This window comes from Festucalex cinctus, chromosome 1 (genome assembly GCF_051991245.1).
Source record: "Festucalex cinctus isolate MCC-2025b chromosome 1, RoL_Fcin_1.0, whole genome shotgun sequence".
NCBI lineage: Eukaryota > Metazoa > Chordata > Actinopteri > Syngnathiformes > Syngnathidae > Festucalex > Festucalex cinctus.
The window spans coordinates 41,008,005-41,026,343 of record NC_135411.1 but is presented as its reverse complement, the minus strand read 5'-3'; the positions used below and the strand labels follow the sequence as shown (position 1 = coordinate 41,026,343).

The window sequence follows — 18,339 nt, the reverse complement described above, 5'->3', positions numbered from 1 at the left end:
AGCTGCTATAAATGATTTTCTTCTTGATTGGTTTCTTTTTTCGTTTTCCTTTCTGTTTCCTATTTTGTATTTTCCCTTCCAGTTTCTTTTGTCTTTCTTGAAAAGCTTTTTCAAGTGCCTTCTTCTCAGGAGTATCCGTGAGGATTGCTGTCTTCACACGCTTCCGTGTTGTTTGTTTTCTCGGAGGACATTTGGGAAGTGCAATGATTTCCTGAGGAGATACATATCCAGGTTGGCTGGTCATATGTCGCACATCCTTGTCAGCTGGCGACAGAGTGGGTGAATTAGTATGGGGTGACTTCTCTGCAGTGGATGGTTCATCTTCCAGTGGCTCATCAGCAGGATGTCGACCTTCCATATAATCTTCTGGAAGTGGACCATTCATATTATCCGGAGTGGTAGGCTGCTTCTCAGGGTTTGGTCGGTCTGATACCTTAGATGGTGCAAAAACTTCATCAGGGAAAATGTCACGATTATATGGGAAAATCCCAGTGGTCCTAAACCCAGAGGTGATGTTGCGTTGTGTCACAGTTGACATAAAGGCTTGATTCACAATTCCTGCAACCTGGTAAATGCTTACCGTTTTGCCAGGATTTGATCTCATCCACCCATCAAGGGCTCGGCTGTATTGGGCTTTGAATGGACCATACACGGACACATCAAGAGGCTGCATGCGATGGGATGTGTGAGGTGGGAGGGTGAGCAGAACAATACCATTGCTCTTTGCCATTTCTACTGCCTTGAGTGAGATGTGAGCTTTAAGATTATCCATGATTAGCAGCATGGGCTGGTCAGGGGTGCAGTTAGTGTGCTTTATCAGGTGATCAAGGAACTCAGTCCAGGTATCTTCATTCATCCATCCTGTCCTGGTGGAGGTACCCTTGGCTCCAGGAGGTGCATTGATCATGAAGCATTCCTTAAACTTTACTCTGGGAAAGACAAACATGGGAGGTGTAGCATTCCCAATAGCATTCACTGCACACACCAGAGTCACCAGTTCCCCTCTCTCAGCCGATGTGACAGAGCCAACTTGCTTTTTCCCTCTTTGTGTCACAACCTGAATCAAATAGAAAATTCAGAATCAGTTGCATCTTCAATTTGTAGGCTACTACTGGGAAAAAAAAGGTTTACAGTGTCTGGTTTCAGTTTATTCATTTTATCCAGTTTATCCAATTCAGGCAACCATATTACAAATTGCAATTTAAGCATTGTTTCAGTAACTAGCTGGTTATTATTACACGCTACACATCAGTCTTGTGTGTGTTTATCGTATGGCTTACCTGCTGAGGCTTTTGTACTGTATAGACACCTGTTTCATCCACATTAAAAATTTTGTGTGGGGCAAATTTATGCCTGTAAAGAGTGGAGGAAAAGAGAGAAATAGATAAGAATTCAAACTTAATCTCAGAGATAAAGCCTTAATAAAATATTTGCAATTAAAAAATAATTATGTTACCTGTCCATGACTACTGCCAGGTTATCAAAGAACTCCCCAACGGTTGTTTTGTTGAACGCAGTGGCCCTTCCAAGGGATGTTGCTTCTGGAGTTCGGACAGAAAGATGGCGACGTGCTAGGAAGCTCCGAAACCATTCTTGACCTATAGACAATCCATTAGTAAAAGAGTTAGCCTCTTTGGGAAGATCAGCTTAGTTAAATTATTGTACTAAATCATATGATCTTTTGCACACTCTGACCTACCTGCACACTGCACCTCCTTCCAATTAGGAGGGATAACAACATTGTTTTTTTCTGCATATTCAAATGCAAGTTGACGACACTTAGCTGGAGAGAGGCCATGGAACTGTTCAGCAAGTTCTTTCAGGTGTTTGGAAAGTTCTTCCTCCATCTCATCAGTGAAAATTCTCTTTGCCTGAGCCACTGCACCCCAAGCTATTGATTTCACATCCCCTTTCTCCTTTTTCTTTATGAATCTTAGGAGACTTGACTTGTCAATATTTCGATCCCTTGAAACAGCTCTTAAAGACTTATTTCCCTCCTTGACCTCTGTGGCTGCAATATTCATCTCTTCAAGGGAGGTATTGCCCCAGGTTGTCTTCCTGTTGTATTTCCTTGGCATGATGGCTTTTTTAAAAACTGTTTCTGACATGAAAAACAAAACATGAATGAAAAGTGAAATCATGTATGAAAAGGGGAAAAATGAGACACCGTCTTACTTTGCCCCATGGCATTTGTCTCACTTAAACCCACCACCACCATTTTATAAAGAACAACCTCTCTTGACAACACAGACTAATCTTTAGCTAGCACTGTCACATCATTTTACAAGTTGATAGTTCAACAATATGTGGGATATACGTTTTTCCACTTGAGTCAAATAGCTTTAGTGCAACAGTTGATTAAGTTCAAAGCAAAAAAAAGTACTTTTACATCCCAAAAATATATTTTTGTCTAAAACACATGCTTACCTCAGCACAATCAAGTCATCTTCTTCATGGCCAAGCTGAAATGGGAGGGGCTTGATACCAAATTGGTCACATGACCACAGATGTGCTCTATTTTTTAGATACAGGTGGTGTCTCACAATACCTCACTCTCCCTCACCCTATCTGACACTTTTTACCTCCAGGACGTCCTTAAACTCCTCCTTCACATAACCCCTACTCCATTTCTCTTCCCATTTAAACCATGATAGAACAATTTGACACCAGCTCCTAAACTTCTAGCTTTGCTCCCTTTCCACCTGTTCTCCTGAACAAACAGTATGTCCAACTTCATCCTCTGCATCATGTCAACCAGCTCTCTACCTTTTCCTGTCATACTTCCAACATTCAAAGTCCCTACTCTAAGTCCTAGACTAGTGGTGTTCCTCTTCTCTTTCTTCCTACGAAAACACCTTCCTCATCCTCCTTGGATCAACAGTCGTCCAATTTCCACCAGCATCCTGTAGGTCGTTGTTCACCCGGGCCACGACCGATCGGGTATGGAAGTCATTCATTTGATTTGCATGTTTGGTTTGGCCAAAGTTTTAAATGGTGCTTAGACGTCTAGGCTAAAAACCGTCTAAAAATGGTCTAAAAGTGAAAGTTTTTTTTAAAGACGTCTACATCTGCTTAAACGTCTTTTAGAAGGCTAAAAAAGGTCTACAAATGGTCCAAAAGTAAAAGTTTTTTAGACGTCTAAGCTTAGACGTCTAATTGACGTCTTGGCTAAAAAGGTCTAAAAATGGTCTAAAAATGAAAGACATCTACGCCTAGACCTCTCGTGTAATATATTAAATTGAGACGTGTTCACTTTTATACCAAAGTTAAACTCCATTAGACATATAAATGTCTGTTCAACATATTCACAACGAACCAATATTAAAAGTAAAGCTGTCAAAATTGAATGTTAAATCAGGTTGTCTTAAAAAAAAAAAAAAAAGACCAAATTTAACCCACGATCCTTAGTTCCAGGATGTTATCACAATTCACATCATGTGTTTTTGGAACTTTTAATTAGGTTTCAGTAACACCAATGTGATGCTTATTTTACTACTGGATAACATTAACCAAACTATCTTATTTAAATATAATTTTTTATTTTTTATTTTTCAAACATCCAACCATCACAAACATTTGAATGTGAAACCAATATATATTTATTTACACAATCTTAAACATATTACAATAAAATAAAACTATACAATATTACTGATATGTTATACATACTGTATGTTTTCAAAGTAATGTGGAAATCTGGCTCAAAGTCTAATAAACAAAATTTCCAAAATACTTTAAAAATAAAAAGATTTATTATTATTTTATTTTTTTAAAGACACCACCTGCCTGGGATCGCTGATCTGTATACATATGTTACCGCCCAGACTTAATGGACTCGAATAAACGGTAACAACAAACGAAAAAGAGCATAAAAGTAGGTATAGAGTTGAATTTATTCACAAAAACGAGGTTTTGGTTTGAACACAGACAGAAATCCAAGCGGGGCAGCTAGCGACACCCTAAAAGAACAAACAATCAAAACAGAAAATACTAGCTGAACTCATACCTAAAACCCGCTTAACCAAGACTGAGGCGTGACAAACATAAAAGGGGATGCTCTCAGTAAAACGAAAAAAGCCTACGAACTGCTCTGACATAACCTAAAAACATAAATACAACCAAGGGTGCCACTCAAAACCTAGTGGGACTAATACAGGCAAAAGGAAACTACGTGTTAGATGCAAATCAAAATAAGGCCTAAATTAAACTATACCTTACCCACACTTGTTAATTCACACAATACCTTTTGCCATCGCCAAAAGGGGGATCAGACAAAACACTCAATTAGCCTGAACGCAAGCACGCACGCAGTGTAAGGGTTGCGCCTGACACCTCAATGAAAATTTGGACTGTCAGGCCTAAATCCGGACGTCTGGCCACCCTAACTATGACATGCCAGAGCGTGTTTTGTTGTATTTAAGTACCAATAAAGATTGACACTTAATGCTTGTAGCGCTCGATGTCGGTAAAATTAAAGCATATGCCTAATGCCAATGTCAGACTACACGAAAACAGCCCGATTTTAGTCCGACCGACGTGTCGCGGACAAACGGGGCATGTCGTAAACGATTTTGGGTCATCTTGACGTAGCGTCGCCCGTGTAGTGTGACACGTTCAACGATTGGTCGCCTGTTGTCCGGGACGGTTCACGACCATCACGACGAAAGTCTAGCATGTTAGAATTTTTGCTCGTCTTGACGCATAATGTGACATACCTACGTCGTCGTCCGTTTGGTTCCACAGCATTGACCAATAGCGAGAGGGAGCGAAACGTCAATCACACACTGAACAGCACTTTATAGCTCTTTTTTATTTATGTATAATTTGTTTATTTATTCATTTATGTATTTATTTATTTATCCCCTGGATATTTCATGGGATGAGGCCAGACAGTTGCATCTCGAGGGCGTGGGGGGGGGGATACGCCCCGCTGCAGCGCTGCGGCTGCATGGAGCGCGCACGCATCCGTGCAACCCGTCAGGCCACAGCGACATGAATAGAGGACCAAAAAATATATATATGTATTGTGACTGTTGTTCTAATAATTTCAGAGATTTGGGCATATGAGTAGGGATAGGCACATATTTAGTGAGGATCGATCACATTTTCATATAGTCGGGCCAGGCTTCGCCGCCTTAACTGTCTCCCGCTCTCACTTGAAAGTACCCCCCCCCTCTCAGAGTGAGTGGCGTACTATCCAATGCACCGTACTAAAACAAATCAAATATGAATAAATTAAGCAATATAAAAAATAAATAAATACTCAAATCATATAATATTTCAGTGTTTTATAAAATAATAAAACAAGATGTCATCCCGCAAATTAATGAACAAAATCGGATATTGAATCGGCTATATTACCCCGGCGCATATAGGCCTAAATAAATTAAAATACAGTGTTGGCTACTAAATCATATTTTAAACACTATTGCAGAGCAGGGAGCGCAAGCAATGCGATCACATCACACTTGTCCCATGCGTGCTTCCTTCACCCAAACACTCCCTGTCCTTGCCTTGTTTTTTTTTGTTTTTTTTTGGTCCCACCTCCCGACAAACGGTGGCCGACGCGTCTCTCTTGGCAAGACAACACGCGATGATCGGCTGGTGTCTTGTCGCGTTCAGACGTGTAGTGTGACTACACGCCCCGTCCACGACACGGAGCGAGTTTGTCGGGTAATGCAACTGTCGTGTAAGACAAAAAAATCGCGTAGTCTGACATCGTCATAATGCCAATGTCAGACTACGTGATTTTTTTGTCTTACACGACAGTTGCGCTGTCACATTACACGACAAACTCGCTCAGTGTCGTGGACGGGGCGTGTAGTCACACTACACGTCTGAACGCGACACGACACCAGCCGATCAGTGTTGTCTTGCCAAGAGAGACGCGGCCGTTTGTCGGGAGGTGGGACAAAAAAAAACACAAAAAAAAACAACAAAAAAACGCATGGACAGGAAGTGTTGGCGTGAATGGAGCACGCATGGGACAAGTGTGATGTGACGACATGCCCCGTTTGTCCGCGACACGTCGGTCGGGCTGAAATCGGGCTGCTTTCGTGTAGTCTGACATCGGCATAAGTCGATTCACTTTTAAGTGTCAACTATTCTGACTTTTGACAACGCCATACTTCACATACTTCACGTTTGTCGTGAGAATGCGTGTATCCCAAAAAACAAACACGTTTGTGAACTTACCGACCCGGCTCTGTCAAAGGACCCTACTAGCTGCCCTCGCGTGCACCTATTCAAAAATCGTCTATCGGTAAAACTGAATATAGTAATACATATTCTTGGAGGTCTGAATGAAAGGATCTCGGGCTCCTGACTTGGACCGCGGTCCGCCATTTGGTAGGGATGTAACGATAAGCAAACATCACGATATGATATTATGACGATATGAAGGTCACGATACTATAATTATCACAATATTGTGGGATTGTGTGTGTGTGTGGGGGGGATATTTAAACAAAATATCACAATATTGTAAAAAAAAGAACAAAAAAAGAGCTCAAACAAAAAAAAAGCACAATATTGTGCTTTTGTACATAACAGCAATGCATATAAACCACCTACAATCTCTAATAATATTGAGGCACTTACTTGCTAATGCAAGCACACATTGATTGCTTCACAAGCAAATTAGGTTCCCCTTCATCTGACAATTAGCATAGATTTTAAACATAGATGGCCAAAACATCCCTAATGAAAATTAAATTGCACTAAAACTAGCCACTAGAGGGTACTAGAACTGCACAAATGGAAATCAACCAGATTTTTTTTTTTTAACAGATGTGTTCCTTTTAAATATTGTGAACATGACGACGACGATATTATGGCAGATTTAATATCACGATATTGCCCTTATCTTTACATCCCTACCATTTGGTGACCGATACAAAGGGTGCTTTTTTGCTCACTTTTTGCCTCTCCCATGACAGTGTCCATTACATTTACATGCAAATTAACAATTATTCAAATTAGGCAATGATGTCATTTAGGCCATCCAATAGCTAATTTCCTCACTGGGGAGTGAGCAACACTCCATGGTGTTTGGGAGAATTGTGTCACCACGGTAACATGAAATTATGAAAGATATTGTTCAGAACCGAGTTGGGCAAGATGAACTTTTTGATACTTTATTTGTGTGGCCTGCTGAATTTGGTGGGAGAAACCGGCAGAATAAGAGACTAAAAATATATCAAATAATGCAGGCCAGTAATATAGTTTCTCCGCAGCTGTCCCATAAAAATGTTAAGGAAATCCTACAGTTTTCCAACAAGTCATCTCAACCTGTTGCAGACTTCGTTATTGAGCAAATATTTGTATCAAACCGATTGCATGACTAGTAATTAGCCACCCAATGACAGCAAAGGCAGTGTCAAATCAACTTTTATAGAGCACTTAAACACAAACAACAAAAATGCAAGCACCCAAATACAGCAGACAATTCTTAAAATCCCAAACAATAACGACCATTTTGGTCGTTTTACAATTCTCCAACAAGTAGGCTGTGACTGCGATATCAAATCAACAGTGTGAACAGCGTGGGCAAAACTATCGTGGTATCACGGATTTAAAATAGTAGTACCAGTCATTTATTCAAAAGGGATAAATATGCAAGTACATAATTCTCCCATAGAGACCTTTTGATAAAAGGTCACGTTGTTGTGGGTAAGTAACAACAGTAATTGTGTATGTAAATGTGTTGATTGACTCTCGTCATGGATATGAATTGAGTAGGTCAGTGTGTAGGCTGGATCAGAGGGAACAGAAGTATCTGTGGACGGGGAAAGCAGTGACTGCAGCCAAAGCTATACCCAAACTGTCTCCAACGCTCGCAGCAGCCATGGCAAACTCCCTCTGTCTGTCTTCAGTCTACGAATACAAAAACATACATGAATGAACATGACCATGTATCATGCATGAAGGCAGAAAATGATCACAATACGGACCCAACCACTTGTTTATTTCAACAAACTGATTGTAGAGATTTTGTCAAAGAAACTGGACCCTGGATGTGCTACAATTTGACAGTGACTTGAAGTGCTTTTACTCGTCAGTGTGCCTCGTCAGATTGACACTGCCATTTGAAGTCATTTACACACATGAACAATATTGTTGGTACCCTGCTATTTATCACAGAAATAAATTGAATCGGCCAAATAAGTACAAAAAATGAAATTTTGAATTGTGGCTCGACCAAATTATTTATATATATATATATATATATATATATATATATATATATATATATATATGTGTGTATAATAAAGGAGTCAGTCGATGAAAATTTTTAATCGCATGACTTCAATAATTAACTGATGATTAATCGCACATTAATCGCATGTTTTATACTTCAATTTATATCTAAATTTACAATAAATTGTACAATATTTGTCATCTCTGCTTTGGAGTTTTTCAGCCTCCTCCACCACGAGCCCACATCTTTTTAGGGTGGGAAGACGCGGGGTGGGGCGAGATGTGTGGGCTTCAGTTGGCTGTCATAGGTACTCCGGAGACAGTGGAGGCAGCAGATACATCGCTGTCGTTCAGTCAGTGGCAAAAAAATGAGCTGACGGTCACATTTGTGCTGAAATGCTTTGCGTCGCGATCAGACGATTCCACAGAAATGACAGATCGTGAGCCCCTCGTTTCGTTTAACGATTTAATATCGTCATATCGCCCACCCCTAATATAAACCTTCACGAAACATGTATTCCAAAGATCATGGTACTGTTAACTTAAAACTTTTGCACGACCTTTGAAGGCAAGTGACTGCAATCAAACAATTTCTGTTTACTTTCAATGAGACTTCTGTACTGTACTTTTCAGCAGTCGCGTTTGAATTTATGAATACAGTGATACCTCGGCTGACGAACGCTTAAGCTCACGAACATTAAATTCGCGAGCATATAGTCTCTGCTGACGAACTAGTTTTCGGCGGACGAACCAAACCACGCGGTCGAACAGCACCACGGTGGCGGCCACGAGAAGCTGACGCACGCTCACGGCGTCCCAGTTCGTCACCCCCTTTCTTTTAGTGCGGACGCGGTTTGTGTTTGATAGACATTTTGGACCATATTGAGTGTACTTTTGCTATTATGGGACCAAAAAAGACCCCACCACAGGCTAGTGTTAAGCCTAAAGGCCTCAGTATGCTTCTGCGAGAGGCTCGCGTGGAGGCGTCACGTCGTAGCTCCGCTCGTGCGTTTTCCTTCCGACTTGTGCGCAATACACATCGGTGTCTGCTGGAGTTTCACACCAAGTCCCGCTGTCGCTATGGCTGGGACGCCACAGAGTGGCGATTCCTCGGCATATTATGACGGATTCAGAAAGTTCAATTTAATTCAGAAACACGAAACAAAGCCGGGGGGAGAGTAAGTTCATCACCGTGGCAATTAATTATTGCCAATTTGCAATGTGTCGGCCGTAAACTCGCCAAAACACAACAGCCGTGCGCTCAGCGAACAGTTTTTTTTGTTTTTTTTTTAAAGCTACTCTATGTAGGATTTCCCAAAAAAATATCTTAACAATAGCCTTTTTATTTGACCATTTATGACTGAAACATATTCTAATTAGTAGATCAACATCTTCGCTGTTCCCAATGGGTACTCCGACAAGCCTCTGGCCAATATTATTTCGGAAGCGTCCGGTCCGAATCCTTCGAATTTCCCGCCCTCTGTCTGCGGGATGTGACGTCATTCGCGTCATCGTCAGTTGTTTCCTGTCGCGCGAAGACGGAACTAGTACAGATTTTCGCTGCCCCAGACACCCGCTGTTACTCCGCGGAAGGCTGCTCAAAATAAAAAATGAAAACAATGTCAAGTGCCAAGAAAAAAAAAATCTAAACTTGATAGTGACCAACGCCGGGCAAGAACGAGAGTGAACGTTGGTTTGACATTTCAGTGGTGGAGAGAGTTGAGATTGGACTTGGATTAGAAAAGTGATTCACAGCTGGCTTTCTTTCTACTCCAAAAGGTAAGAAGTAAGTATCTTGACATTTAGAAGAAAATGTGTTGTTTTCAAATAGCAGTAACCTCAAGTTCGATCACTTCTCGGTCGTAACTATTGGGGTGAAAGTGAGGTGGACGGCAACATTTAGCGTGAAAGGGGCGGCAAAGTTGGATGTAATAGAACAGAATGATTTTATGAAGAATCAGGCTAAATGTTGCCTTATTTTCCTCCGTGAAAACAGCCTATTGTAGCTACATTATGCTAACGGAATGTGAACGGTACTACTGAATGGCGATAACATTCACGGCCGTATCACACTAAGTAGTGAATGGGTCTATATGTTTTTCACAATCGTCAATTTCCATAAATGACAGCCCACCTTTCGGCTCATGCACAATGACGCTAGCCTGGCGGCGACATACACTAATAATGACTAGAATCCGGTTGACGTCCGTCGAGCGGGGTGACTACAATATGTAACTGCATATTAACATCGGAATGAGGTCCAATTAATTGACGTAATTTGCACATCGTTTTGGAGTACAGCACAGGACTGGACTTCGACCGACTAAAGCAATATGATCTGCACGTCCCGTGGACATCGATTGTTTAGTGGGGATCGAGAGTCTCATTCCGTGAAGTGGCCAGCTTTGTATAACATTATAAAACTTCTTACCTCTGAAAACATTGTTTAATTGGATATGAAGAGCCCAGTCTTCAGTATTGAGGTCGTTTGTTTTCGGCCACAGGTGGCAGTAGAGATTTGAAATTTTAAATCTTACATAGAGCTGCTTTAAGTTATTGTTGTTTTCCGCCTCTCGTCCCAGGCACATATCCACATGCAAAGCCGTGGTCTCCGAGCAGGAAGTCGATTTGCGCCGCCAGTTGCCTTCACGGAAACTATCTGGGCAGGGGGGCGGGGAGAGAGAGAGAAAAAAAAAAGAAAAAACGCCATCCAACGGACCAATCAGAAGCGAGCTACGCCCCGCCATCTACGGCGTTCAAGGATTGGCGACGTGTGCACCGCAGCCGGCCACGAGCGACGCGGCACTTAAAATTCATGGCTCGCGTCGATCATGTGACCTACGGCGTTCATCAACGCGAGATCAAACGTGGAGGCATAAATTAGGCTTAATGCTACGTTCTCACCAAAAGCGAGGGACGGCGGCGCGTTTGCATTGTAGTCAATGGAGTTCACGCCCATAAAAAAAGCGAAAGTGCTATCACGTACCTCAAAAAAGGAGAAAATCGTGCCACGACAGTTTAGTCCCAGGAAAGAGGTGAAAGTAGTTGGCGGTGCTCACTTTTTGTTGACTCGCTAAAGTGCTCGACTTCCTTGTTCACCAAGGGACACGCCTCCTCCGCTCCGGTGAGCACGAAAGCGCGAATGAGCGGCAGCCGTTCCATAAACACTCTACGCGGTGAAACGCTCGCGAATGAAGTAAGTCTACCATTGCTACCATCCTTAAGAACTACCATCACAAAGGTAAATAAAACGACTTTATTATACAGTACAGTTTATTTCTTTAATCACAATACAATAGCACATTTATTATACGTAAAATAAAGTATATTTTTGTGTAGTTTTCAGGCTTATTTAGTAGAAAATTATGTTTTATAGGGACCTGGGAACGGATTATTCTCATTTTAATGGTTTCTTACGGGAAATAAATGTTCGGAAGACAAACTTTTCGCCTTACACACACTTTCTGGGAACCAATTATGTTCGTGAGCTGAGGTATCACTGTATGTGCAACTTTAGTCACAGAAACATCAAGCTGCTTTTAGATGGGCTTGTAGCCGTTACCTTTTAAAGTGCGTGCCTATACATTTTCTTTCTAATCTCCCATTGAAAACATTCTCCTTCACTTCATCTGGTCCATGTATAGCGTGTCTAAATGGTGCTAAAAATTAAACACTGTCACTTTATTAGATCAAAAGTAGTTAAATAAATCTAACCTCTTTGCTAATGAAGTAGAAGGTGTTCACATATGCAGTTCCACCCAGGAGACCCTCGTAGAAGATGATGGTAAACACCAACCAAACACTGGGCAAGAATTGGTAAGACACTTCCAACAAGAGCAGCACTGCATTCAACACCTGCGAAGAAGGGGTGTCAATGATTCTAACAGAGCTGGAACTAAGTCACATACAAGTAAGTCAGAAATCAGTTTTGTCTTCATTTTCAAGTAAGCCCCTTTTTAATGTGGCAAAAATAAAGTCATGTTGAGCCCCCACTAAATTTCAAGCAAGTCATGTAAAGTCATTACAAGTCCTAACAAGGCTCAAAATATTTGTATTTTCTTTACCGAGCAGTTTTATGAATCAATGACTCATTTGAGGAGCAGATTTCTAACTTCTTTTTTTTTTTTTTTTTTTTGCAGGTTAATCAAAGGGAACTGAAGCAAATAAGCAATAATTAACAATGAATAATAAACAATGAAAGAACGACTGTTTTTCCTTTTACTATAATCAATAGTTTTTGTTTCTTAAATTCACATTGTGTATAGCAGCAAATTTTAGTTTATTTTCTAGAAGTTAAGCTCTACTTTGATGTAATTTTTTAAAATTATAAAAGGTCAGTGGAAAAACAGCTTCCAGATAGCTTTTGTATAATTAAAATTGGCCATGAGATAAACTCTTCTGCTGGAAAATATGGACAATATCTGCTCTGTTGTGGAGAAGATTCTCTCAGGAGGGACTTATATTGTTCCAATGCAGTCTCCATCCAACATCAAGCAGCAACACATGCATTACTAATATCATAATATTTTCTCCAGAGGTGGGCACGTCAATGAATTTTCACAATCTGTCATTTGGAAATCCTCAAAAGTTGAGACTCCCTTCCGTCATCATCAATCGGTCAATATTTCAAACCAAACCACATTGTAATCGTCAATCCATCATTCATATATTCCTCAGTGAAATGGGTGTCAGTGTCAGTGTTTCCATCATTCAAAGTGGGCATCCGTCGAGTTATTTGTTCATTCCTTAAAATGGACATTCCACCACTGACGGAGTGACGGACCTTCCATCAATGGAATCATGGAATGCCCACCTCTGGGAATTTTATTTGTATACAACATCAACTACCAACGTTAGATCCATTAGTACTGACCTGGTTCCATTGGAACAAATTATTTCGTCATTCACATGAGCACTAAGCTTGGGGCATGGACCTACTTTTCTAGGGAGTTATCCGTCCCCAGTACTCTCCTCAGTTACCATGTCATTGTGTACATGCATGGAGTGATATGTTTTACTCTCCGTCAGTGATTTGTCCAGTGCCTAGTGTGAATTCCTATGTCACATTCTAGAGCTGTATGAAGTCTGTCTCTTTTATTTTAAAATGGCCAAGCGGAACGCAGCATTGGTGGTCACTGAGGCAAAACCTGGGGCATGGGAGGAGTTTGGTGAGGCCATGGAAAACGACTTCAGGATGGCGTTGAGTAAATTCTGGGCTACCATCCGGCATCTCAGCAGAGGAAAAGCAGTGCACCATTAACACTGTCTATAGTGGAGATGGGGTGCTGCTGACCTCGACTCTGGACGTTGTGATTGGGTGGGGAGAATATTTCAAAGACCTCCTCAATTCCACCGACATGCCTTCGTTCGAGGAAGCAGAGTCTTGGGAATCTAAGGTGGGCTCTCCTATCTCTTGGGTCAAAGTCACTTAACTGGTTGGAAAGCTCCTCCGTTGCAAGGTGGATGAAATCCACCCGGAATTTCTAGGCTCTGGATGTTGTGGGGCTGTTGTGGTTAACACGCCTATACAACATTGCATGGACATTGGGGACAGTGAATTGGCAGACGGGGTGGTGCTCTCCTTTTTTAAGAAGGGGGACCAGAGGGTGTGTTTCAACTATAGAGGGAACACACTCCTCATCTTCCCTGGTAAGGTCTATTCAACGGTGCTGGAGAGGAGGGCCCATTGGGAAGTTGAATCTCGGATTCAGGAGGAGCAGTGTGGTTTTCGTCCCGGCCATGGAACAGTGGACCAGCTCTACACCTTCGGCAGGGTCTTTGAGGGTGCGTGGGACTTCGCCCAACCAGTCCACGTGCTTTGTGGATTTGGAGAAGGTGTTCGACCTGGTCCCTCCGGGGTGTTCTGTGCTTCAGGAGTACGGGGTACCGACCCCCCTGATGCGGGCTGTTGGTCCCTGTATAACTGGTGTCAAATTTTGGTCCGCATTGCCAGCAGTCAGTCAGATTCGTTCCCAGTGAGGGTTGAAATCCGCCAAGGTTTCCCTTTGTCACAGATTCTGTCCACAACTTTAATGTAGATAATTTCTATGAGCAGCCGAGGTGTTGAGGGGGTGCAGTTTGGTGGCCTCAACATTGCATCTCTGCTCTTTGCAGATGATGTGGTGCTGTTGGCTTCTTCAACCGTGATTTCCAACTCTCGCTGGAGCGATTTGCAGCCGAGTGTGAAGCGGTTGGGATGGTCCTCAGTCGGAAAAGGGTGGCGTGCCCTCTCCGGTTCGGGGATGAGATCCTGCCCCAAGTGGAGGAGTTCATGTATCTTGGGGTCTTGTTCACGAGTGAAGGCAGGATGGAGTGGGAGATCGACAGGCGCATCGGTACAGTGTCTGTTGTGATGTGGATTCTGCATCGTTCCGTTGTGGTAAAGAAGGGGCTGAGTCGAAAGGCAAAGCGCTCGATTTACCGGTCGATCAATGTTCCTACCCTTACCTATTGTCACGAGCTGCGGGTTGTGACCGAAAGAACAAGATCCCTGAATCAAGTGGCCGAGATGAGTTTCCTCCGCAGGGTTTCTGGGCTCTCCCTTTGAGATAGGGTGAAAAGCTCAGATATCAGGGAGGAACTCGAGAGAAGGGGAGAAGGGAGTCGAGCCGCTGCTCCTTTGCATTGAGTGAAACCAGTTGAGGTGGCTCGGGCACCTGGTTCGAATGCCTCTTGGACGCCTTCTTGGAGAGGTGTTCGGGCATGTCCCACGGGTGGGACCATCCAGGACACGCTGGAGAGATGATGCCTGTGTCCAAATTCACAAGGCTGTGTCCTTCGAAAGCCGAATTTATTGACTGCATGACGTCACTCTCGAGGCGACTCGACAACACGCGCAGATTTACATATTTACATATGAATGGATTGTAAATGCTGTTTGTTGGTAGCGCATTGAACAAAAGTCCATTCATGTATAAGTCAGTGCGTGCTGTCAAGTGATGTCATGCAGTCGCAAATTTGGCCTTCAGATGAACCAGCCTTGTGAATTAGGACACAGGCTATGTCTCTCGGCTGGCCTGGGAATGCCTTGGGATCCCGCCAGAGGAGCTGGTTGAAGTGACTGGGGAGAAGGAAGTCTGGGCTTCCCCAGCTAAAGCTGCTTATTACGGATGCAACGGTTCTCGGTCTTGGACCGGACCGTTCGGTCCGCCTGCACGGGACAATACACCCTGATGGAACGTGGGTTTTTTCGGGCCACAATACATTTTGTATTGACGCTTTACATGCCACTGTATGTGTGCGTGCCTGTCCAGTGTCGCTGCAGAAAAGCCCTCCCTGTGAACTAATTTCCAATCACTGTTGTGGTTCCACCCACTCAACCCCTCACACAACAGAAGCGGGGGGAAAAGTTGCAAGCGTGGTGGAGTTGATAGACCAAAGTTTGAAGAAGCGGTGTGGAATAATTTCAGCTTCGTTATCGAAGACGACGACGAGGGAGTGAAAACAGCGAACAGAAATTTTACTGTCTGTAAACGTGTCTTGAAACAATGTGCCAAACATTAATCCATTTTGATCAGGAGCGTTGCCACCACCGAGTCAGACTCCGCACAGCAGCGCACAACAGCCTCCTCGCCCAAACCCGGAAACCGGACACGCACCCTTGCCCTGCCCCGACCAACCCTCGGTTCCCCAGCTGATGAAATGCATCAGAACACACACACACCCACACCCCCACACCCCCACACACACCCACACACACGTGAAGGCGACGCTGATCCATGAAACAAATGACAGTGACAGATGACTCGCTTAAACCGTCACGACTGGCTCGAAGCACCCAGCGCCCCATCACCGCCATCCAACCCACGAGTCCCACGAAACCACGCCACAAACAGCCAAGAGACCGAGAACAAAACAAAACAAATGACACATCCGCCCTCCCGTTGTTGTGTAGTTACCCCCGAAAAAAATTGTATCCCCTGACGCGAGTATGCATGTTTTTCAATAAATGTATGAAGACGTGTGTTTTTGAGTTTTAGAAACAAGGTTTTGTAATAAGAATTTGTTTTTTTTTATCACAGATAAAAGGAAAACAAAAACGCTTGCATTCTACAATGGACTCTGTGTGCGTTCATTGATCACACGCAGTAAGAAATCTCAGCATACATAGAAAAAGCTCAAACGACTGATGAATTTTAAACTTTTCCCGGTTTTCTTCCACGTTTGAAGTTTAAGGATATGGTTAGGGTTTGGAACAAACAACCTTTTCGAAAAACAGCCACTTTTATTTGGTAGAAGTTACAAGATCCCGCAGCAATTCGTTCCTGGCCAGAATGGGTTAAAGGAAACACGAGCAACATGAACAAGCATATCTAAAGTTGTCGCCTTGATATACACAGATTTTTTTTTGTATATTATTATTATTATTATCATATTTTGTATACACATTATACTACTGTATTGTGTTAAAACTTTCACAGCACAATGCAACTTTTGCTGACAAGCAAAATAAAGAGAATTAAGAATAAAGAAAATATAGTTCTCCTAATGCACAAATCACGTACCGAAACCGAACTGAAACCGTGGCCCAAAACCCGAGGTACGGACCGTACCGTAGGCTACCTGTACCGCTGCACCCCTACTGGTAAAATATATGTATGTATTATACATAGTATACCAACATGTACTAATAGCATGTTCATATGTATTCTTCTATGTGATACAGCTTACCTGTAGTAAAGCAAGGCCCCAGAGTTTTCTGATCTTCATACAACAAAGCGAGGATCGAGAGAGAAACACACCAACCTGATAAATTGTCTGATACCTAACAGAAAAAAAAAAAAAAAAACACATTGAATTTTTGTTAGCAAAGAAAACAACAATGTACACTAAAAATGAAATAAATACAAACAGCAGAGGCGGCAAAATTTGCTAAATAATGCTGGTCTGTCATTCATAAGATCCGAAAGCACCCTTCGGTCATCGTCAGTCCATTTTTTTAAGCTGAGCCAAACTGTCAATACAGTAGTCAGTACATCATTTTATTTTAACCACGTTTCCGTCATCACTTCGTGCACCACTATTTTAGGAATAACAGACAGAAGTGGGCATTCTATCAGCCCGTCAGTCGTCTGACCCAATTAGTGCCGATTACTTGACAGACGAAAACCCACTTTAAGTGACAAGTGTTTGTCATTAAAAAAAAAAGAAAGAAAAAAGGCATTCGTCAGAAAAATGGGCGCCCGTCCGTGACAGACTGACGGACCATCAGTACTGCCTGACTGCAGGGCGTCTCAGCTCTCTGAAGTGCTTCAGAAAACTGAGACAGACACACTGCTACTGGTACCCGTCCACGGGAACGCGTAAGCGGAGGGGCACAAAGTTGGAAGCGCACAAGCGGCCCACACGTCGCAAACCGGAACCGGAATCAAAGTTGATGTGCAAAAACCCCGAAGTCAGAAGTCCCGCCTCCTCAGTGGCATATACCCCATTACAAATTTCTCCATTGTGGGATTTTATCTTCGATTATCTTATCTTAGTTTTTCTGCCTCGCGGTCAAAGGTTCTGGGTTTCAATCTCAGCTCTGGCCTTTCTGTGTACATGTTCCGATATACATGTTCTAATTAAGTAACTTCAAAAGACTGTATTTTCAGTGCAGTTGTGTACAGTGTTCCCTCGTTTTCCGCTGGGGTTAGGTTCCAAAAAATACCTGCGATAAATGAAATCCGCGAAGTAGTTAGCTTTATGCTTTACAATTCTTATAAATGTTTTAAGGCTCTAAAATCCCCGACCGCACAATTTATACACTTTTCTCATTGAGGCATTTACATGTTCTCACATTTCTCTCTTGTTCAAACTTTGACAATGTTCAAACCTTCATACATTTTATAAAATGGGTATATTACTGTAAAAAAAAATATGCAAAATTGCACTTAAAAAAAGATCCGCGATACAGCGAGACCGCGAAAAGTGAACCGCGTTATAGCGAGGGAAGACTGTACTCCATGTCCAGCCTGCAGCTGGGACAGGCTCCACCTGACTTATGGCACTGAACTGGCTTAGGCTAAGCAGTAGATAGTGGATGGATAGATATTTTAAGGGAATTACTAACCAGCGATATTGCTCTGCATGGGTCAGGAAAAATGTCCTGAAATACAGAAGCTCCATCTGGGAAAGAAAGAGTTTTTATTTCCAAGTAAT

At 42.5% G+C, this 18,339-nt stretch overlaps 1 protein-coding gene and 1 long non-coding RNA gene across 4 annotated transcripts in view; both read right to left on the bottom strand.

Moving 5' to 3' along the window:
• Positions 1 to 828: 828 nt before the first annotated feature.
• Positions 829 to 1,879, bottom strand: LOC144027293 (uncharacterized). Its single transcript, XR_013285433.1, has 4 exons — positions 1,700 to 1,879; positions 1,457 to 1,598; positions 1,281 to 1,353; positions 829 to 1,057 (listed from the first exon to the last, which is right to left on the bottom strand). It is a non-coding gene; the product is annotated as an uncharacterized LOC144027293 (long non-coding RNA).
• A 5,494-nt stretch (positions 1,880 to 7,373) lies between these two features.
• Positions 7,374 to 18,339, bottom strand: part of cln3 (CLN3 lysosomal/endosomal transmembrane protein, battenin) — a 29,384-nt gene continuing 18,418 nt past the window's right edge. For 2 of the 3 annotated variants that reach the window (XM_077535679.1, XM_077535680.1), the window contains 4 exons: positions 18,251 to 18,306; positions 16,870 to 16,963; positions 11,914 to 12,054; positions 7,374 to 7,875 (listed from right to left, as the gene is read on the bottom strand). In XM_077535679.1, the coding sequence (XP_077391805.1) occupies positions 7,759 to 7,875; positions 11,914 to 12,054; positions 16,870 to 16,963; positions 18,251 to 18,306 (408 nt within the window). In that variant the 3' untranslated portion in view covers positions 7,374 to 7,758. Of the gene's footprint in view, positions 7,876 to 11,913; positions 12,055 to 16,703; positions 16,781 to 16,869; positions 16,964 to 18,250; positions 18,307 to 18,339 lie in introns of those variants that run through there. The other variant, XR_013286613.1, reaches the window with a different exon arrangement.